Source organism: Onthophagus taurus, chromosome 7 (assembly GCF_036711975.1).
Source record: "Onthophagus taurus isolate NC chromosome 7, IU_Otau_3.0, whole genome shotgun sequence".
In the NCBI taxonomy this organism is placed as follows: domain Eukaryota; kingdom Metazoa; phylum Arthropoda; class Insecta; order Coleoptera; family Scarabaeidae; genus Onthophagus; species Onthophagus taurus.
In genome coordinates, this window is record NC_091972.1 from 8,482,493 (window position 1) to 8,504,163 (window position 21,671).

Consider the following 21,671-nt stretch of genomic DNA (forward strand, 5'->3'; position numbering starts at 1 on the left):
GCCAGAAGAAAGAATTCCAAGAAGAATAATGAAAATGGAAATAATTGGAAAACGAAGAAGAGGCAGGCCAAGAATAAAATGGGAGGATGGAGATACTGCGCAAGAGAGGAGGAGGTGAAAAATATGGAAAGGAACTGACATAGTTTTAGAAGATAGATAGAGGATCCCAACAACACCCCAACATTGTGATGGCATCTGGGGAGAAATGATAAAGAAGAAGAAATTCTAAGCGTTCATTATAATTTAATTTTTATTAATGTAATTACTTAAGTTTAATAAAGTGACATTTCGTTCATTAAATCATCTTTTATCAGTGTAACTTAAGCATATATCAGGCTAATTTTCTTTATCATTATATATAGCCGAAATAGCTCAGTTGGGAGAGCGTTAGACTGAAGATCTAAAGGTCCCCGGTTCAATCCCGGGTTTCGGCAAAATTTTTTTTTATTAATAATTTTTTTTTCTTTTATTTTTTTGTTTTTATTTTAACTTATTTTCAATGTTATTAAAAAGTAACATAATTTTCCATTTTATTCAATAATTCAAAATAAAAATTTTAAATGTGAGTTATTTGAAGAGTAAATTTTGACTGACGAGCGCCATCTTTTTCACTACAAGTATTAAATAGAATTAGATTTAGAAGAATTAGTTACAAAACAAATATTTTATTTAGTTTTTTGGAAAAAATTATAAAATTAAACATTAAATTTATTAAACAAAGAAAATTATCCACTACAATAAAACTACTTTACCGACATTTCCATAGTACTTTTTAATAATATCACGTTGGTAACATTAGTTTTACATCCCGCGTTTAAATAAACGTCAAGTTTTTGTGTACAAGAAAAACGTTCTCGGAGAGATCCTGTTTTTTAATACTACTCCATCACGTAAACGTTCATTCTCCGCCAAGTAACTTTCCATCCCAGCTTATAGTAATCCTTTATAACAAATTTTAATCCAATTATTCACCTAATTATTTTTTAAGACTTTTATTTTAACCTGTACTATTTTCACTATGAGTTTTACTTGTATAATCTGTAGCGACATTCTTAATCCTACAATTGATATTTATGCAACAACGTGCGGGCATATATTTCATTATATTTGCCTTATTCAATGGCTTCAAAGGTAATATTTTTGGTACAAAACATAATTTTATTAAATGCAACTATATTATTGCTCTTTTTATTAATATAGATCAAAAAGTTGTCCCCAATGCCGATGTAAAGTTACAGAAAAAGATATGATACGTCTCTACGTTACCTCACTAAATACTTCAGGGATTGTCGAAGATGTTGGTTCTTTACAAATAAGACTAGATAATGCATTGTTTCAAATTAAACTCAAGGATTTAGATATCAAAAAGAACGAAGAAAAGATGTTAAAGGAGAAAAAGCGAAATGAACTTTTAAGGTTAGTTTTTTTATATTTTATAGTAAAAAATATGTTGTATCATTTTATTTAAGGACCGAGATACAACAACATGAATCTGACAAAGTAACTTACGAGTCCGTTATTCGTAGCTTAAAGGACCAAGTGCAATATTTTAAAACAAAAGTAAAAGATTTTGAACAACTTCGAGATGAAAACAAATCCTTGTCAATCAAAATAAAAGATATGCAAAACATTGACTTGATTATATCGGGTTGCAAAGATCAAGTTACAGAAATGCTTAAATATGATCATGATCCAAAATCTTTATCTTTAATGGTGCAAACATTAAAAAAGTGTGTATGATAAAAGTAGTGGTTCAGATTTTGATCAGGAAATATTACTAGGAACAAAACTTTGTGTTATTTTGACTCCTAAAAGTAAAGTTTTCTGATTAAAATTTAAACCATCCTGTATATAAAACATTAAAAAATATTGTTTTTTTCTTATTGTTTTTATAAATTTAGGGAACTTGTTGAAAATCAAAGAAAACATCGATATGATAATATGACAATGAAAGTTTTGCATGCCAATATTACTCAATTGAAAAATGAGTTGGTAGATGTAAAAAAGGAATTCGAGGATTTTAAAGAAAATAAGGGAAGAAGATGTTTAGCTCCTAAGTTAAAGCCTACTAACTCTCCCATTTGTCTTGATTCAACTTATGTTAATAAATCATCAGACTCGGATTGTTTTATTTTAGATTCACCAAAGCAGCCATCTAAATCTTTACCTGCAGTAAATATACAATATATGGCTATTATTATTATCTATTAAATAAATTTTAATGTTTTAGACTGAAAATGCTGGTTCAAAACTTCACTTAGATTTAACTTATACGCCAGCAATAAAAAGTAGCAGTGTGGGTCTATCTTGTATAATAAGCCCAGTAGTCACTAAATCTAATGAAGGTGTTAAAAAAACAATAGGACAGGTAATATTTTCATTTTGCTTATTTTTCTTTATTTAATAATAATTTATTGTTTCCCAGAAGGTTACAATTTAGACTACAATACTTATAACTTATATAATTCCTTTAACCAAGGTTTCCCTGTCACCCTACATCTCCTTGCTGCCACCACCTTCCCCATCCATCTCCTTCCTTACGCCCTCTCCCCCAGTACCAGCCTCCAATCCATCTCTTCTTCCCTCAAGTCACTACACTCCACCACCAGACGGTGTAAAGACTCCCAGCCTTCCCCACATACAGTGTGTTAATTAATTATCGTACCCGACGTCATCATTGCAAGTATGCAACCCAATACGCAAATCGCGTGTTGCAATACGCATACTGTGATATTGGTTGCATACTTGCAATGATGATGTCGGGTACGATAATTAATTAACATGGTGTAGTATCCAATTCGTGTTTTCTTCATTGCCACATCTAAACCTGGCTACCAATTTGCATTTCCACATCCCTGTCCCTGCTCTCCAATTGTTGCCACATCTCAATCGCATCGTTTCTTTTCCTGTTTACTCCTTCTGTTGAATACTATATAATTTTTCTTTATTTATTTTACTTATTTTTCAGTTATTACTACCAAAAACGACTAAACCATTAAATTGTGATTATCATTATGATGGTATGGGTGGTCATAGTAAAGATGTTCGGTTCCCAGAACCGCAATTAGCGAGACCATCACCAGGAATTAAAGGATTTAAAAGACACCAATCAGCTATGAAATCTATCAATAAACACAAAGTACGAAAATTGGCCGCCAAAGGTCTTTCTGAATATGTAAATAAACAATGTGATGATGATGGAGATACTGCATAAGATTTTTTCTGTATTTTTATATGATTTTAATATTTTACTGCGATTAATTTATTTTTGTAATAATAATGAATAAAAAAAAGAAATAGTTTTTTTAATTGCAAAAGTGTTCATTAATAACTGAGACTCAGTATAAGCTGTGTGGGAGAAAAGCTGTCGTGTAACGGCGTGAAGGTCTGGAAAACGGTACATGATCTTAATTTAACCCCTGGTCATAAGACTAAAATTTCAATGAAAGTGGATTGTTCTAGAAAGTTTTGCCAAACAAGGCATGTGTTTACAGGGACGAGCGAAAAGTACCAAGCAGACAAGTGTCCAAAAACAAGGTTACTACTATCCCTTGTGCCAATGTTAATGGTACACATAAACTCCAACTTTTGTTTATAGGCAAAGCGAGATCACCTAGGGAATTTAAAAATGTTACCAAAAGCAAGCATGGGATGCCAAAGAAATATTCCTAGAATAATTCCACAATGATTTTGACTCAGTAGTATGACATTTTTTGAAAAGCAAGAACTTTCCGCCAAAAACACTTCTCATTTTAGACATTAAACACTATTTTTGCCACCTAATTGTACACCACTGCTTCAACTTATGAATCAGAATGTGATCCAAATGATAAAGACTTATTATAAAAAAAATCCTGAATGCAGTTTTGCAAGAAGATGTATCACGAAAACGTTAAAAGACATGAATTTAACACATGCTGTATTTACCGTGACTGAGGCTTGAAATACTTGAGAGGGCAATACGATCGTCATGGCGGAAGTTGTTGCCATTATTAGATAATAATGAAGTAAAAGCTGAATGAGACTTAGAAGATGAGTTATCAATTGCAGAACTGAAGAAGAAGCTACAAAATCGAGACGCAAACTTCACAGAGCAAGATATTGAAACGTGGTTTGGGGACGATCTGGGCAACAAGACGATGATGACTGAAGAAGATTTAATAAATGAAGCAGAAGACATGGTACTGAATGAATTCAGCGTGGACTGAATCAAATGACGGCAATATAGAAATCACTTCTATCGATTTTTTGTCATTAAACCCAGTAATCCGGCAGTGATAAAACGTTTAAGGCGCCAGATTATTGAGCTTGTACTATAATTGCAGCAACAATGAGGTAGCTCCGCATTTGGTCAAAAATAAAACGAGACACCAACCGAATTGAATCCTGGTGGGGCAATGTTAAATGGAGCAGCCTCCACCTTTAAATTATAGCAACAACAAGACAGCTCCTGTATGAGTTATACTTGAAGACATATGAACCTGCAGCATATAGCGACATGAAAACTAAACAAAAAAACGAACAACGCACCTTGAGTATTAAGCCTGTGGTCTTTTACGATTTATTTTATACATATTTTTTTTAAATCAAACTTCAAAAACTATTCTTTTGGCCACCCTAGAACACGAATCAAACTTGTGATAGATTAGAAAAGAAGTTGCACGTCAATAAATGCCAACTTTTAATGATGATCTAAAAATTAAGCAGACTTTGGCGAGAAATGATCCTACACTTTCGTTTGATTTTCAATAGAATGTTTCACTGCCTAGAGTCCTTACTGGTGATGCGTTCTACTTAAGACAACTCTGGATGTTTAATTTCTGTGTATATTCAGGCAAATTCGGAAAGCCATATTTTTATATGTATCATGAAACTCAAGGTAAAAAGACACCAAATGAACCAATAAATTTTTTGCATCACTTTATTACAAACACTGGATAAAAATGTTGAAACATTGTATTTATTTTCTGATAACTGTGCTGCGCAAAATAAAAACTTTTCTCTTGTTTGTTATTTATATTCATTGGACCAATCTGGCAGAATCAAAAAAATAGTTCATCGTTTTCTTGAGCCTGGTTTTTTGCCTTGTGACCAATCTTTTAAAGTCGTCGAAAAATACGTGAGAAAAATAGAACGTGTATGAATATCGCTGTCATTACAAGAAATCTTCAAAAAACGTCGAAGTAATTAAAAGAATCTATGATATTGAATTTCATTGATCATTATAAACTGTATTTTAAGAAAACATCTAATAAGGAAAAGGAGAAATTTGCTTTATCAAAACTCAGAGTACTATCTTACAGCAATGAACTAAAAGGAATCCAATGTTCAATATCTGCTAGTTCTGATTCTTAAGGTTTTCCAAAACTAATGGACACATCTCTAGAACCTTCAGCAGCTGCATATTTTACACCACTACCATTAAAATTTCAAAAATTAAACAATGTAATGACATTAGCAAATAAGTATGTACCCAAAATGATTTACCATTTTACAGATCTTTAAAATTTGATGATGTAGAAAATCATGATATAAAAAAACAAATAAACTAAGTCAAGATAAAAATTGTTATAGTAAAACTAGTTTTAACTTAGAAACTTAAGTTTTATTTTCATTAAAAACACAAATCATTTATTTTGCACTTTTCTTGGCTTCACGTTCAGCTTTGTGTTGTTTGGCACGTTTTATTTGTTGGGCTGGATTCAAGTTATGCCTTTTTGAGAACCTTTGGTTCTTCAAGAATTTAGCATCCATCTAATTGATAAATACAAGCACAAGTTAATAATATATAACCGATACAAAAATTTAGTAAAGCTTACCCCTAAAGTTGATTCATGCCTGAAACGTTTTGGTTTTTTAATACCATTACGATGGGCTTTTCTGTCTAAAAAATAAACAAATTAATCAATAAATAAAACGTTAAATGTAAAATAAACTTACTTTGGTTATGATTTGTATGATTCTTCGACTTTGCCATGTTTTCTTAGATTTAAGACTGTAAATAACAAAAAGTGAGGTTAAGTTAGCGTTTAGAGATAAATAAAACTAAATAATGATTAAATGTATTAATGAAGCTGATTTGAAGTATTTTCAAACTGGATTATTGTTATAATAATTTGATTTTGTGTTAAGATGACTAAAATAAATAAGAATTAAAGTTACCTTTGACATACACAAAATCTGGTCAATAGAAAGAGAAGTTTTTATTTCTTATGTTGGCGGCGCTATCAAAAATCAAAATATAAAACTCCCCAGATTTCTAACCGTTTTCACTAAATCCTCATAGTTAAGCTTTTAAATAAAAGAGAGCGCTTTCGGTATACAGTAAAAGCTGTGGTAAAACCTTGATCTCGAGGTCCGTTATACCTCATTAGATCGGACTGCGGATATAACGGACAAAACATTTTTAAGTCATAGTAAGTTAAGTCAGTATAAATTTAAGCGCTCGTAGAGAGAATCCAACTCGGGTTATTCCCCTCAAGTTGCTTTATTCGAGGTCTAAGATGTATAAACATAAAGCCACGTAGACTGAACACACCGGTATAGATTTAGAGTTTTGTGTGCTTTAAAATAATTCATTGTGCAAATTAAAAATCGTTAAATAGTTATAAGTACGCGTACGGTTGCAATATGGACAAACGGAAACGAGTTAGTTTAACCATAAATCAAAAACTTCAAGTGATAAATCAATTGGAGTCTGGAGTGTCTGTTTCGCGAATATGCGAGCAATTCGGTATACGAAAGCAAACAGTTTCGGACATTAAAAAAAATAAAGACAAACTAAACAAATTTAGTTTAATGTGCGATGTAGATACGAAAACGAAACCCAGAAAACGAATGAAATTGGCACGCGAAACTTCACTTGAAGAAGCTTTATTTAAGTGGTACGTACAACAACGTTCTTGTGGGGCTGCCGTTCGAGCAGTCGAACTTAAATCTGCCGCAATTAAATTAGCAAACCTTATGAACATAATTTCATTCAAAGCAAGTGAAGGATGGCTTTGGCGTTTTCGCAAAAGGCATGGAATTATTAATAAGCGAAACTACGAAGGCGAGGACGAAAGCGATGTTTTAAATGCACCAAAAGATGAAATTGAACCATTTCGGCAAAAATTAATACAGCAAATTAATAACGAAATGTTACTGCAATCCCAGATTTATAACGCCGACGAAACTGGCTTATTATGGCGTGCTTTGCCTGAAAACACGCAAGCTTTCAGGTATGAAACATTGACAACCGGAAAAAAAATTGGCAAAGAAAGAATATCAGCATTGCTTTGCGCTAACGCCGATGGATCACATAAACTAACCCCTGTCATCGTTGGAAAATCTCGTAAACCCCGAGCCATAAAAGACATAATGAACAGTCTTCCCGTTTCATATTATAATTCTCGAAAAGCAGGGTTTACAGCAAATACAATTTTCAAAAATTGGTTTTTTAACGAATTTATACCTGCAGTTAGGAAATTTCAAGAGAAGAAACTTGAAATACCACCGGATGATGTGAAATGTTTATTGCTTTTACACAACTCTCTCGCCCACCCATCTGAAAACGTTTTACGTTCAGAAGATGACAAATTTATTTGCATGTTTTTTCCCAAAAACACAACGTCAATGATACAGCCTATGGACCAGGGAATAATTTTAGCCACTAAACGAATTTATCGAAGAAAATTTTTAGACGAAGTAATGGTATTGGAAGACGAAGAAAACACAAGAGTACAACGCACGTTGGAAAATTTAAAAAATTACAACTTAAAATCAACCATTTTTAATTTCGCGGCTGCATGGAAAGAAGTCAAAGTCGAAACAATCAAAAATGGGTGGGCGAATTTATTTGATGATCGAGATACAGATATTGATTTAGAAGGATTAGAAGCTCCCGATTTTTGCACTGCTGTACTAAACAATATTGGAGAAGAAGTTGCCGAGGAAGATATGTTACATTGGTTAGAAATAGACGAAGGTGATCCTGGGTATCGAATTATGACCGAAAATGAAACGGCAAATGAAGAAAAGATAGTCGATAATGAGCTTGAAAGCGAGGATAGCGAGAAAGATGAAACATCGCCAAAGGTGAAATTATCAACCATCAGATCGCATCTCGATGATATCATAACATTTATAGACGATTCGTCAGATAAAGAAATGCAACCGTTTTATGCGCATTTTCGTAATTTTAGAGAACTAATTATAAAAAAACAGCAAACCTCCAAAGGGCATACAAAACTTGATTATTTTTAAATCATAAGTACTTCGTCATCTGATTGATACATGTTAATATGTACTGTAGAATCCGTTTATTACGCCCAATCGGATATAACGTATGTTTTTTTCGGTCCTTACAGTATAACGTCTATTTGATATAACGTTCGAGCATATCAAGGTATCACATGAAGTACTGTTGTTATGGGATACAGATCTGGGGCAAAAACGTATAAGTCTTACTTTTAGTGGACAACTTTGCTGTTTACTACCATAAAATAAAAATCTATTAATAAAATTGATTAAAGCGTTGGAAGAATGATTTTCTGTTGTCTTTGTTGGATTCCATTCGAATGGTGGTGCAAGTTTGGAATACAGTTAGTCAAGATGTTGACTAACAATAAGATTTTGTTGATATGGACATTGATGGTGTGTTAAATGAAAATCAAGTCGATCGCGCTGAAGATATCTCTGAATCAGACGACGAATTGGAAAATGCATCTTTACCTACTTATTTAGAAGCGATATTGAAACAGTCATTCTGAAAATAAAAGTGACGATATTTTAAACTCGGCATTAAACGTTGAAATTTTTTTTGCTAAGTTTATTAAAAAATAAGAAATAAGTATTTAATTCATTCTTATTGTTTATATTATTTAGTTTGTTTTCAAATAAATCTTTTGCATTTTTTAACACGAATTTATTCATTTGATTAACCATACCTACTTAAAAATGACATACCTTCACTGTATGGTTACCGGTTATAACGAGCACTCGCTAGAGTGGGAACAAAAATCTCACTTATTTGCTGCAGATTTTTTAAGGTCTTGTGAATTCTTTTTCGTATTAGTGCTTGTTTTGTCCCAATCAAAATCCGACGGGTCGCAGCACAGTCGGTATGGCGTTATTTTCTTCTCGTTGCGTCTTCGTAAGAAGACCCAGCTACTTAATGCGTTATCTAATCCGTAAGTTGTCAAAATCCTTGATTCGTTTGTTTATCCGTCCCAGGCTGATATTACAAGAACAAAAGTTTTCACGACTAGTGTTAATTGAACTAATATTAGACCTAGAAACTTTCAAAGTTGTTTCTGAAGAACGTTGGAACATGGCATCTGAAACATCAATCACTTTATCAAAAGATGCACGGCTTAACTCGGTCCAGTGTTAGTTTTAGGTCTAAAAACTTAGATTACTTAGTTATGTCAACTTTTCAGGTTGAAAATGAAATGGCATTGAAAACCTTTTCAAGGGTCTTCAGTTGAAACGATTTTACACTAACTAGTTGAAAGCCAATAAGTGTAGGACGATAATATCAAGTATCTCTGCTCTATTTATGATAACGAAGGTTGGAACCTATTTTTTTTGCAAGATTATCTGATTCGCTGAATAGGAGAAAGATCAGGACGGATGCACAACAACAATTTTAGCTATTTAACTTGATTAAATCCAAAGTTTTTACTTGGGAAGGCTGGAACATGATATCTACATCTTTATAGCTCATTATGAACCATGTCTCGCAATTACAAATCATTTCGCGCCAGGCGTCTCCAACCCCTGACCTTCACAGCATTCTTAGGTCCTCCACATCGTCCACAAATTGTCTCTTCGACCTCCCAATCGATCTTCTACCCACAGGTCCACGGCGATCAAAGATAATTCTTGTGGTACATTTTATGTCCATTCTGGTTCTATGTTCTGCACTAAGGTGCATGTTTCCGACTCATAGCTAGTACAGGTAATCCACTTGGATGCAGGTGGAGAATGGTTATTCAGTTCGAGTCGGCTCAACATCGTCCTATTGAAAAGGAAACCTGCCTTAATTTTAGCAACCTCCAACGAATAAAGGTTTTTCGTCCTTCGTGTAGATTCCCAGATCTAACTTAGGCTAGATGCGTATTAGGCGACCACTGCTTGTCGCCACATTCGCACGGTTTTGCAAATTAGAAAACATAGCTTAGCTATTGATGGCTGCCAAAATCGTATCTAGTCTTAGACATGGTGCGCAACCCTTGAACATTAAATTTATTTCTGGATTCGCAGGAAGGCAGGCTGAACCGCCTGCAGCACTTTGACCTCAGCAGATCCCTTGTACTTACTTCCTTCATTTGGTCAGCTTTAGGGTCCTTCCAGCCATATTACCATGGGGCAAAGGCTAGAATTTGTCTTGGTTGTGCTGCCCTAATTCCACTCATGCTAATCTGGATATCTCCAAAAATGGATAACCTTAATGTTTGGAGGGCCACGCAGTCGCATAAAATGTGTTCCGCTGATTCCTCCTCCTCACCGCATCCTCTGCAGATGTCGGTGTCACTTATTCCCATGTTTAGTAAGTGCTTCTGTAGATGCCAGTGTCCAGTGATTAATAAATCTGCTCGTTTAGGATCAGTGTACATCAGAGCCTCCTTAGCTTGGCGACATCCTGGTGTCCTGTCGCAGTAATTTAGAAACTTCTTACGTGTTACCTCTTTTGGAAGCTCTATTAAAGACCTTATTGTTGGGGCAATGAAAGGTTCCGGCGATCCCGGAGGTTGATGTCATGAAGCTTATTTCCCGAATGACCCTTTGTCCAGCACATCGTAATCTCATTGCTGGCGAACATTTATTTATAGCTGTAACAACAATAATTCCTCGTTAAACTGCTAGATGAGATAGCCTAGATAAATTACCCCACCTCTAACTTCGCTAATATTAGCCTTTTACAATGATGAGACAACCTTGGTTTCCAAACAGTTCGATTTTAGCTTTGGTCTTTCTCCACAACTCAAATATAAAGTTGTCAGAGAACAACTACAGGTTTCAAGGATTTTCCACTCTCATTTTAACACAATAATTTAAATTCAAAATCTATAATTAAAAAAAAAATCTTCATACTATAATTTTTATTTAATGAAATACTTCTTTTTATAGATCATACAACTCAGCAAACGAGAAATAAAAACAACGCAATATTGTTCACAATTAATTCTTCATATTATTATTTACAAACAATATACAAGTTATCACAGCAGTTCAATGGAATATTCTTGACGTTTTAGTACCATAACTTTTTGTAAAATAAAAAAAGCTTCCTATTTCGTTTCTCAATTATATATTATCTTTTAGTTTGTTATATTGAAATATACCTTTTATTTAGTTAGCACTGATAAATAAAGCGTATTTATATTGCTCTAAATTTATTAGTTGATACATAACTCCTAATTTAAGACAGATAATTAAAAGGTAGGCGCGCTTAAATGAAATAATCGATTTTCATGCTTTTTGATCCAATTTAATAATTTACTAACTAATTCAATAGCAGTTCCAGCATCTGTTAAAGGTTCCATAACCACATATAATTCAAAACCTCGGGTATCCCAAGCAAAAATAGCTTCGTTTGGTGTTCTTTGAAAAACCAATTTAAGTGGCCTTGAAGAATTATGTAATAATTGATGGATTGATTTATACAAGCTTAATAAATATGTTACATTTTGATTATAAGGAGGCGTTAGATGCGGTTGATAAAATTGTGCCGTCGATTTACATTTATACAGATAATGTCTCAAATCAGGTAAATCAACAGGAACATTTGGATCAATTATCATACTCATTGATTCGTTGATTTTTTCTAAACAATTTGTACGGCGTAATTTCTCAACAATCTTCTGCTTTGCTTCACTTAATGTAAAGAAAACGTCTCGTTCGACTGTTAATAATAAAAGACAAGCTTGACAATCTTCTGAAAGGTACGAAACATGACCATATAAAAAGCCACTTGAATCAAATTTTGGTAAACATAAAGGTGTCCAACTTTCGGCGGATTTAAAACTTTCTGATGCTTGAACTAAATTTAAAATTAAATGTAAATCGGCTGGATGGATTCCATATTTTTTCATACGAACTAATGTTACTAGTTTATTATTCGCTAATAAAATTGCAAAAACTAAATTCTGTAACAAATTAAACAAATGTTATTTAATTTAACTTCCTTGTAATACAAACCTTAATTTTATTGCAAGATTGAATAATTGTTGAACTTATTGTATCTCTTACAGATGCTGTTAAACTCAAGCATTGTACAGCACCTAAAATAAAAGAAGGTTCTCTTTCTGTATAATCCAATAGGTGATCAATTAATCTTTCAACTCCAGATAATAATCTTCTTAAATCATAATTTCGCCTTTGTTCGTAAACTTTATTTAAACGTGTTAATGTTAAAACGCTTGTAATTTGATTAAACACATAACTAAAAAAACAACACAAAAATACAAAAAAAAAACATTTGTGTTAAAATTTACTTTAATTGCGTTGTTAATTGTTGTACACTTTCACCAGTTTTTGAAACAGCAACCAAAATTAAATGATTTTTAATTAAAACCACAATCAAAGTATCACCAGCATGAACACTTTGTATTGCATCATCTTGATCTTGTACAAAACTGACTAAAGCTTGCATTACACCAAATAATGTGGCTAATTTATCTTCATTTCCATGCCTACAATAAATTGGTTTTCCCGCTGAACTTAGTACAAATATGTGTTTCCTTTTTGAGAGCCAATCTTTGTTTCGTACGTAATCATCGTCTTGTACAAAATTATTACTGCTATCGCAACTATTCTCCAAGTTATCAAAATTATTACCACCATCGATTGTATCCGAGTTACTTACAACGGAATTATTACTGTTTTTGATTTCTTCAAGGCTCGAGGTCATGTTTTCCAGATTATCGCATGATTCCGAAACGACCAAAACGCTTTCGGAGGTAGCCCCCGGTTCTAATTCGCAAGATGCGGACATTGTTCGTGTTGAGGTTATGTTTATTAAAGCAACTTGGTGTTGTTCAGTGACAGATTAGAAAGTAATTTACATAGTACCGAACGGTTTTAAAAAGATTACGGTTAATTAATTTGTTGGTTTTGTGGTGTAATGGGGTATTTTATTTTGGTTTCTTTTTCACTTTAATTTATACAACACACTTTACATTTAAATGATGTTATTGAACTTGGTATTATAGATAACTTCTTTATCGGCTTAATTAAAATGATAAATAAATTTTATTGAATTTTCTGTTATTATATTTATTCAATTAACACGATAAAGTATTTTATTAATAAATTCTTAACAGTTAATCGTAAAATAAATAATCTTATCAAGAAATGTCAATTGTTGGAAAGTTCCAGACTTTATTTCAAAACAATTTTTTCCAGGTACTTAGTCATTGCAAGTTGAGTTAATGTTTATTTTTGCATTTTCAGAATTCCACCTCCTTCAGGTGTATTAAGGGCTTAAAATTAGACCTAACTTTACTAGGTGTAAAAATTTTCCCAGCTAAGCTGCCTCTTTGGCCAGCTTGTCCCCCTTTTCATTGCCCTTAATGTCTTTGTGATCTGGAACCCACCATAGAGAGTAACATAATTGCCCCTAGCGAGTTTTCAGTCTGTCTGAATTGCCTTTTGGGGCGGCCTGATTGTCTAAAAATGTTTATGGATGCAGCTTTCTGTCCCTTTTTTAGGTTCAAAACGGTGTAGAAGTTTATAGCAAGAACTTCTGCTTGAAAAATGGTTATGTCCGAGCTGATGGGCTATTTAATGCGGTTATTTGGTCCACTAATCCGGATCCAACTGTTTTTGAAGAATCCGTGTACCAGGCCTCTTTTAAGTTGAGGATCACCGTTCGTTCAATCATCCTTGCTTCTAAATATGACCTTATACGACTGAAAAGATTAATACTATCTCTTTATTTACTTCGCATATAAAATATACTGAAAATTATCAAAGAATTTTTTAAAAAAATGTGTTTATTAAACGGCGCCATCTATTAGAATTTTATTAAATCACAATTTAATGCGGAAATTTTAAATTAGTTGACTAAAATTTAATTATTTTAAGTTTTTCGTGACTAAAATTTTCGTGAAGATTTGCTTCCTATTTGTTTCAATTGTGTTTTCAATTTAATTTTAAATCCACGATAAACAAAAAAAAATAAATCGAAGCAATAAAAATTAATAACCCCATTTGATTGATTATAAATTATTTTTATCACATTTTTGTTATAGATTTACACAAATAACTTACATGTTTACGAAATTACTTCTTTATGCAATACTTTACGGTTAATCTGAGTTAATCATTATTATCTTATCGAGAAATGTTACTTGGAGTATTTTTTGGTTAAATCTTCAAAAAAATCTATTTCACTCTTTCTTAAGTGTTCTGTTTGTTAGTGGAGCCTACAGTCTACGTAATAATACCCGCATTACCTATAAAATGCCTTCAAGCGGTTTAAGCCCAATGGACCCCAATTCATTTTCCAGGCCAGGTACAAAACATTCCATATGAATCCATAAAATATTTAGGTTATAACATCTTTTTTAATTTTTGTAGACCTGGCTGTTGTTACTAACATATTCATGGCATTGGACATTAATTTCACTCGTAGAGTCATCAGTGGAAACACCGATTTAACAGTACAAAAAGTAGATCAAAAAGTTGAAGAAGTTGTACGTAGGAAATTGATATAAAAATGAGCTATCTATTACTAATTATTAATAACAGATTTTAGATATTAAAGATTTAAATATTGAAGCTATATATGAGACACAATCAAATATTAAATTGGATTATAAAATTTCTGAAACAGGACCCTTTGGTTCAAAGTTAACTGTTGCCTTACCGGATAAAAACCTAGGAAAGTTAGAATAATTATATTAGAGTATAATTTTTAACATTTATCAGGATATTTTATATTTATATTATTTTATTTATCATTATTTAAATGTATTTGTAGCTACATCGTAAGTGTGAGATATGAAACAAGCCCGAATGCAAGTGGTCTTCAATGGTTGAATCCTCAACATACTGCAGGAAAGAAATTTCCTTTCGTTTTTAGTCAATTTCAGGTAAATTAACTTTTAATTTAAATCTTTGTATTATTACTTAATCAATTACAGGCAATCCATGCTCGATCTGTTATTCCTTGCCAAGATACACCATCAGTTAAAACTAAATATACAGCAGTTGTAAGTTAAACTTAAAAAAATCCAAAATATAGCTCCAACAATAATTTTTTTAATTTTTAGATTTCTGTCCCCAAAGATTTGACTGTTGTTATGTCAGCAATCAATAAACATAAAAAACCTCTTTTAGAACGTACGATTTACGCATTTGAACAAAACATCCCCGTTCAGTCGTATTTAATAGCCTTGGCTGCTGGAGAATTAGAATCGAGAGAAATCGGACCTCGATCGAAAGTTTGGGCAGAAAAGGAAGTCGTTGATGCAGCCGCTTTTGAGTTTAGCGATACCGAGCGGCAATTAAAAACAGCAGAAGATATTTGTGGACCATATGTATGGGGAATATATGATTTGTTGGTATTACCACCTAGTTTTCCACTTGGGGGAATGGAAAATCCCTGTTTAACATTTGTTACACCAACAGTTTTAGTAAGAAAATCAAAAATATCTCTATCAGAAAAGAAAAGTATTAATGTTGGAGTATTTTAGGCAGGTGACCATTCTTTAGCTAATGTTGTTGCTCATGAAGTAGCACATAGTTGGGCAGGAAATTTAGTTACAAACGCTAATTTTGAACATTTTTGGCTGAATGAAGGTTTTACAATGTTTATTGAGAGAAAGGTATTAGGCAGGCTTCAAGGGGTTAAATATGAAGATTTTCATGCTTATGAAGGATATTTAGAACTACAAGAAACGGTATTAAATTAAATTATCACCAATATAACGTCAAAACTATTAAATCTTATATTTTAAGGTAAATCGAATGGGCGAAAAGGATCCACTTACAAAACTCGTGTTAAATTTAGAAGGTGTTAACCCAGATGATTCATTCTCTTTCATTCCCTATGAAAAAGGATACATCTTTTTGAGATATCTCCAAAGCTTAGTTGGAATAACAGCATTTGAAAGTTTTCTTAAAACATATTTTGAAACTTATAAATATAAATCGATAAAAACCAGCGATTTTCAAGAATGTTTCAAAAATCATTTTAAATCAAACACTTCAATTACGATAATTGATTGGGATACATGGCTTTATGGCACTGGAATGCCTCCCATCATCCCAGACTACGATCAAACACTAAGAAATGCATGCCAAGACTATATTAAACAATTCATTTCATGGAATGGTCAAGATAGTTTTCCAATTAGTTCACAAAACATTGCTGCTTTAATTCCAAATCAGAAAATTCATTTCCTTCGTCTTATTTTAAAAGAAGAACCTCAATCTCTTGAAAAATTGCGAGGTCTTGAAACCGCATTTGATCTTTCTGATGTTAAAAATTCAGAAATGAAATTTTTGTGGTTTAGAATTTGTATCAAGGGAAGATGGGAAGAGAAAATTGAAGGAATTTTGAGCTGGTTAAACGGAATTGGCAGGATGAGGTACACAAGACCTTTATACAGGGATTTATATAATTGGGAAGCATCCAAAACAACTGCTATCAATAATTTTGAAAAATATAGGAGCTATATGATGCACGTTACTGAATACACTATTGCTAAAGATTTGCATTTATTAAAATGATTATTTTATGTAAAAACGAAATTAAATAAATTGTTTGATACAATCAATTAACACGTTTTAAAACGAATTAATTATTATTACTTTATTTATTTATTATTAAGCAAATTTAAACAAAAGATTCGTTCCAACCGCACTTTTGACTGCCAATTGACAGTCACCAACCTGCGAAGTTGAAAAGTTTTTTAAAAAATTATACAGATTGGTCAGGAATTTTCCCCGAATCCCTATCTCGAAAAGTCGAAAACTTAATTTTTTTAAATGGCAACCCTAATTTGGGGGTTGCTTTAAATATGTAAGCTATGGGTCGTCTCTGTGCAAACTTTGGGAATATTTGGCCGGACTCGAGTGTAATTTCGAAAAATTATTTTTATTATGAAGAGTTGTATCTGCCCAAATTTTCGAAATGACTGAAATAATTGAAAAATGGTGCACTCTAGACATATGATGACTTTATCAAATTGTATTAAAATTTGGCAGGGATCTCGAAAATTCAATCAAAATTGTTAAAATAACGAAGTTGGGGTCCATTTCCGATATAACCGCAAGTTGGAGAAATCTAAAAATATTTTAGCTGAAACGAGCACTTCGGGTAAACCCGTATGCAAATTTTCACAAAAATAGTGCCAGTAGTTTGCCATATAACCTGATGTTCTATAGACCTTGCACGGTACTTTGTAAATCTAGGGACTTTATGTTAGTTTAATAAACGGCGCCATCTATTAGAATTTTATTAAATCACAATTTAATGCGGAAATTTTAAATTAGTTGACTAAAATTTAATTATTTTAAGTTTTTCGTGACGAATTTGCCCCCTATTTGTTTCAATTATGTTTTAAATTTAATTTTAAACCAACAATGAACAAAAAATAATAAAGCGAAGTAATAAAAATTAATAACCCCATTTGATTGATTGTAAATTATTTTTATCATATTTTTGTTACAGATTTACACAAATAACTTACATGTTTACGAAATTACTTCTTTATGCAATACTATACGGTTAATCTGAGTTAATCAGTTTTATCTTATCGAGAAATGTCACTTGGAGTATTTTTTGGTCTACTTAACCTTAAAAAAAATCTATTTCACTCTTGCTTAAGTGTTCTGTTTGTTAGTGGAGCCTACAGTCTACGTAATAATACGCGCATTACCTATAAAATGCCTTCAAGCGGTTTAAGCCCAATGGACCCCAATTCATTTTCCAGGCCAGGTACATACAAAACATTCCATATGAATCCATAAAATATTTAGGTTATAACATCTTTTTTAATTTTTGTAGACCTGGCTGTTGTTACTAACATATTCATGGCATTGGACATTAATTTCACTCGTAGAGTCATCAGTGGAAACACCGATTTAACAGTACAAAAAGTAGATCAAAAAGTTGAAGAAGTTGTACGTATGAAATTGATATAAAAATGAGCTATCTATTACTAATTATTAATAAAAGATTTTAGATATTAAAGATTTAAATATTGAAGCTATATATGAGACACAATCAAATATTAAATTGGATTATAAAATTTCTGAAACAGGACCCTTTGGTTCAAAGTTAACTGTTGCCTTACCGGATAAAAACCTAGAAAAGTTAGAATAATTATAGTAGAGTATAATTTTTAACATATATTAGGATATTTTATATTTATATTATTTTTTTATCATTATTTAAATGGTTTTTTGTAGCTACATCATAAGTGTAAGATATGAAACAAGCCCAAATGCAAGTGGGCTTCAATGGTTGAATCCTGAACATACTGCAGGAAAGAAATTTCCTTTCGTTTTTAGTCAATTTCAGGTAAATTAACTTTTAATAAAAATCCTTGTGTTATTATTTAATTAATTACAGGCAATCCATGCTCGATCTGTTATTCCTTGCCAAGATACACCATCAGTTAAAACTAAATATACAGCAGTTGTAAGTTAAACTTTAAAAAAATCCAAAATATAACTCCAACAATAATTTTTTTAATTTTTAGATCTCTGTCCCCAAAGATTTAACTGTTGTTATGTCAGCAATCAATAAACATAAAAAACCTCTTTTAGAACGTACAATGTACGCATTTGAACAAAATATCCCCGTCCAGTCATATTTAATAGCCTTGGCAGCTGGAGAATTAGAATCGAGAGAAATCGGACCTCGATCGAAAGTTTGGGCGGAAAAGCAAATCGTTGATGCAGCCGCTTTTGAGTTTAGTGACACCGAGCGGCAATTAAAAACGGCAGAAGATATTTGTGGACCATATGTATGGGGAATATATGATTTGTTGGTATTACCACCTAGTTTTCCTTTTGGGGGAATGGAAAATCCTTGTTTAACATTTGTTACACCAACACTTTTAGTAAGAAAATCAAAAATATCTCTATCAGAAAAGAAAAGTATTAATGTTGGGGTATTTTAGGCAGGTGACCGTTCTTTAGCTAATGTTGTTGCTCATGAAATAGCACATAGTTGGACAGGAAATTTAGTTACAAATGCTAATTTTGAACATTTTTGGCTAAATGAAGGTTTTACAATGTTTATTGAGAGAAAGGTATTAGGCAGGCTTCAAGGGGTTAAATATGAAGATTTTCACGCCTATGAAGGATATTTAGAACTACAAGAAACGGTATTAAATTAAATTATCACCAATATAACGTCAAAACTATTAAATTTTATATTTTAAGGTAAATCGAATGGGCGAAAAGGATCCACTTACAAAACTTGTGTTAAATTTAGAAGGTGTTCACCCAGATGATTCATTCTCTTTAATTCCCTATGAAAAAGGATACATCTTTTTGAGATATCTCCAAAGCTTAGTTGGAATAACAGCATTTGAAAGCTTTCTTAAAACATATTTTGAAACTTATAAATATAAATCAATAAAAACCAGCGATTTTCAAGAATATTTCAAAAATCATTTTAAATCAAACACTGCAATTACAAAAATTGATTGGGATACATGGCTTTATGGCACTGGAATGCCTCCCATCATCCCAGACTACGATCAAACACTAAGAAATACATGCCAAGACTATATTAAACAATTCATTTCATGGAATGGTCAAGATAGTTTTCCGATTAGTTCACAGGACATTGCTGCTTTAATTCCAGATCAAAAAATTCATTTTCTTCGTCTTATTTTAAAAGAAGAACCTCAATCTCTCGAAAAATTGCGAGGTCTTGAAACCGCATTTGATCTTGCGAATGTTAAAAATTCGGAAATGAAATTTTTATGGTTTAGAATTTGTATCAAGGGAAGATGGGAAGAGAAAATTGAAGGAATTTTGAGCTGGTTAAATGGAGTTGGAAGGATGAAGTACACAAGACCTTTATACAGGGATTTGTATAATTGGGAAGCATCCAAAACAACTGCTATCAATAATTTTGAAAAATATAGGAGCTATATGATGCACGTTAGTGAATACACTATTGCTAAAGATTTGCATTTATTAAAATAGAGAAAAAAAATGTAAGGTTATGTCAAAATGATTATTTTATGTAAAAACGAAATTAAATAAATTGTTTGATACAATCAATTAACACGTTTTAATTATTATTACTTTATTTATTTATTATTAAGCAAATTTATTTGAATAACAGCTAACTTCACACGGAAACGCACGTCAAAACTTGTTTATTAATTATTTTTTAAGTTTTTACTTAAAAAAGTTATTAAGTTATTTATTTTATGTAAAACACGAATTAAAATGTGTAAAAATTAGAACTAATAAAGAAATAATTTATTAAAAATTAAAATCGTTTGTAACATGTTGCTAACTTAACACGAAAACCTATGTCAATCGATCTGTCAAATGTCATTTATAAAGTAAGGGTACATTAAAATTTTGTCTAAAACATCAATTAATTGATATGTTAAGTGATAAATAAAGTATTCAAATGGCAAATCGAACTGTAAAAGATGCGAAATCCGTTCACGGTACAAACCCTCAATATTTAATCGAAAAAATCATCCGTTCTCGTATTTACGACTCAAAATATTGGAAAGAAGAATGTTTTGCTTTAACTGCAGAGCTTTTAGTTGATAAAGCTATGGAATTACGTTTTGTGGGTGGTGTACATAGTGGTAATGTAAAACCAACCCCTTTTCTCTGTTTAACCTTAAAAATGCTTCAAATCCAACCTGAAAAGGATATCGTCGTCGAATTCATAAAAAACGAAGAATTTAAATACGTTAGAGCATTAGGTGCTTTTTATATGCGTTTAACGGGATCTTCATTAGATTGTTACAAATATTTGGAACCTTTGTACAATGATAATCGTAAATTACGACGTCAAGATCGTTCAGCTCAATTCGAATTGGTTCACATGGACGAGTTTATTGATGATTTATTAAGAGCCGATCGAGTTTGTGATGTTATTTTACCAAGAATACAGAAAAGACACGTTTTAGAAGAAAATAACGAGATAGAAGCCAAAGTTTCCGCTTTAGAAGATGATTTGGATGAAGAAATAGAGTTTGAAGAGGAAAAATTTAAAGTTGAAAATGTCGGGAAGAAAAAAGAAGAGAAAGAGAGGCACAAAGAAAAGAAGAGGGACAGGAGTAGGAGTAGATCTAAAGAAAGGAGAAGAGAAAAGGACAAGGAAAAGTATCGAAAGGAGAAGGAGAAGAAGGACAGGAAGGAAAAGGATAGGAAAAGAGATGATGATCGAAAACGAGATGACGAAAGGCGAAGAGATGATGATCGAAGGAGGGATGATCGAAGAAGGGATGATGATAGAAAGAGAGATGATGAAAGGAGGAGAGATAGAGATCGTGATAGATATCGATAAAATAATAAAAAATTGTTTTTTTTTGAATAAAAATAAAATAAATTGAAATGATTTAAAATTTTTGTTTAATGTATATACAAAATCCAGCTTCTAGTCAGTCTAGCTGGCAAAGAAATCATTTATATTGTTAACTAATATATTTATTAATGTCTATAACCTGCCAGTTAAAATGGTAACA

At 32.1% G+C, this 21,671-nt stretch overlaps 7 protein-coding genes and 1 non-coding gene across 8 annotated transcripts; 6 read left to right on the forward strand and 2 right to left on the reverse strand.

The window, feature by feature from the left end:
* Nucleotides 1-361: 361 nt before the first annotated feature.
* On the forward strand, nucleotides 362-434 carry TRNAF-GAA (transfer RNA phenylalanine (anticodon GAA)). The gene has a single exon. It is a non-coding gene; the product is annotated as a tRNA-Phe (tRNA).
* A 277-nt stretch (nucleotides 435-711) lies between these two features.
* On the forward strand, nucleotides 712-3,317 carry LOC111422886 (no poles). The gene is made up of 7 exons (XM_023056147.2): nucleotides 712-935; nucleotides 989-1,131; nucleotides 1,201-1,416; nucleotides 1,470-1,730; nucleotides 1,902-2,172; nucleotides 2,231-2,368; nucleotides 2,969-3,317. The coding sequence occupies exons 2-7, from the start codon at nucleotides 1,019-1,021 to the stop codon at nucleotides 3,212-3,214; spliced, it is 1,245 nt and encodes a 414-aa protein (XP_022911915.2). The 5' UTR covers nucleotides 712-935; nucleotides 989-1,018; the 3' UTR covers nucleotides 3,215-3,317.
* Nucleotides 3,318-5,583: 2,266 nt separating this feature from the next.
* On the reverse strand, nucleotides 5,584-6,205 carry LOC111424564 (ribosomal protein L29). The gene is made up of 4 exons (XM_023058147.2): nucleotides 6,163-6,205; nucleotides 5,941-5,995; nucleotides 5,820-5,884; nucleotides 5,584-5,754 (listed from the first exon to the last, which is right to left on the reverse strand). Exons 2-4 carry the CDS (start codon nucleotides 5,975-5,977, stop codon nucleotides 5,632-5,634), a joined length of 225 nt encoding a protein of 74 aa, XP_022913915.1. The 5' UTR covers nucleotides 5,978-5,995; nucleotides 6,163-6,205; the 3' UTR covers nucleotides 5,584-5,631.
* A 337-nt stretch (nucleotides 6,206-6,542) lies between these two features.
* LOC111424563 (tigger transposable element-derived protein 7-like) lies at nucleotides 6,543-8,503 on the forward strand. The gene has a single exon (XM_023058146.2). It carries the CDS (start codon nucleotides 6,631-6,633, stop codon nucleotides 8,242-8,244), a length of 1,614 nt encoding a protein of 537 aa, XP_022913914.2. The 5' UTR covers nucleotides 6,543-6,630; the 3' UTR covers nucleotides 8,245-8,503.
* A 2,858-nt stretch (nucleotides 8,504-11,361) lies between these two features.
* On the reverse strand, nucleotides 11,362-13,067 carry LOC111424566 (vacuolar fusion protein MON1 homolog). The gene is made up of 3 exons (XM_023058150.2): nucleotides 12,480-13,067; nucleotides 12,184-12,427; nucleotides 11,362-12,131 (listed from the first exon to the last, which is right to left on the reverse strand). Exons 1-3 carry the CDS (start codon nucleotides 12,977-12,979, stop codon nucleotides 11,418-11,420), a joined length of 1,458 nt encoding a protein of 485 aa, XP_022913918.2. The 5' UTR covers nucleotides 12,980-13,067; the 3' UTR covers nucleotides 11,362-11,417.
* Nucleotides 13,068-14,366: 1,299 nt separating this feature from the next.
* On the forward strand, nucleotides 14,367-16,769 carry LOC111424508 (leukotriene A-4 hydrolase-like). The gene is made up of 8 exons (XM_023058060.2): nucleotides 14,367-14,500; nucleotides 14,566-14,681; nucleotides 14,737-14,873; nucleotides 14,969-15,080; nucleotides 15,132-15,200; nucleotides 15,261-15,623; nucleotides 15,684-15,890; nucleotides 15,949-16,769. The coding sequence occupies exons 1-8, from the start codon at nucleotides 14,449-14,451 to the stop codon at nucleotides 16,720-16,722; spliced, it is 1,830 nt and encodes a 609-aa protein (XP_022913828.2). The 5' UTR covers nucleotides 14,367-14,448; the 3' UTR covers nucleotides 16,723-16,769.
* Nucleotides 16,770-17,684: 915 nt separating this feature from the next.
* On the forward strand, nucleotides 17,685-20,238 carry LOC111424506 (leukotriene A-4 hydrolase-like). Its single transcript, XM_023058059.2, has 8 exons — nucleotides 17,685-17,932; nucleotides 18,002-18,117; nucleotides 18,173-18,309; nucleotides 18,406-18,517; nucleotides 18,569-18,637; nucleotides 18,699-19,061; nucleotides 19,122-19,328; nucleotides 19,387-20,238. The coding sequence occupies exons 1-8, from the start codon at nucleotides 17,758-17,760 to the stop codon at nucleotides 20,158-20,160; spliced, it is 1,953 nt and encodes a 650-aa protein (XP_022913827.2). The 5' UTR covers nucleotides 17,685-17,757; the 3' UTR covers nucleotides 20,161-20,238.
* Nucleotides 20,239-20,502: 264 nt separating this feature from the next.
* Nucleotides 20,503-21,551, forward strand: LOC111424572 (pre-mRNA processing factor 38). Its single transcript, XM_023058162.2, has one exon. The coding sequence runs from the start codon at nucleotides 20,600-20,602 to the stop codon at nucleotides 21,491-21,493; it is 894 nt and encodes a 297-aa protein (XP_022913930.1). The 5' UTR covers nucleotides 20,503-20,599; the 3' UTR covers nucleotides 21,494-21,551.
* Nucleotides 21,552-21,671: the final 120 nt, after the last annotated feature.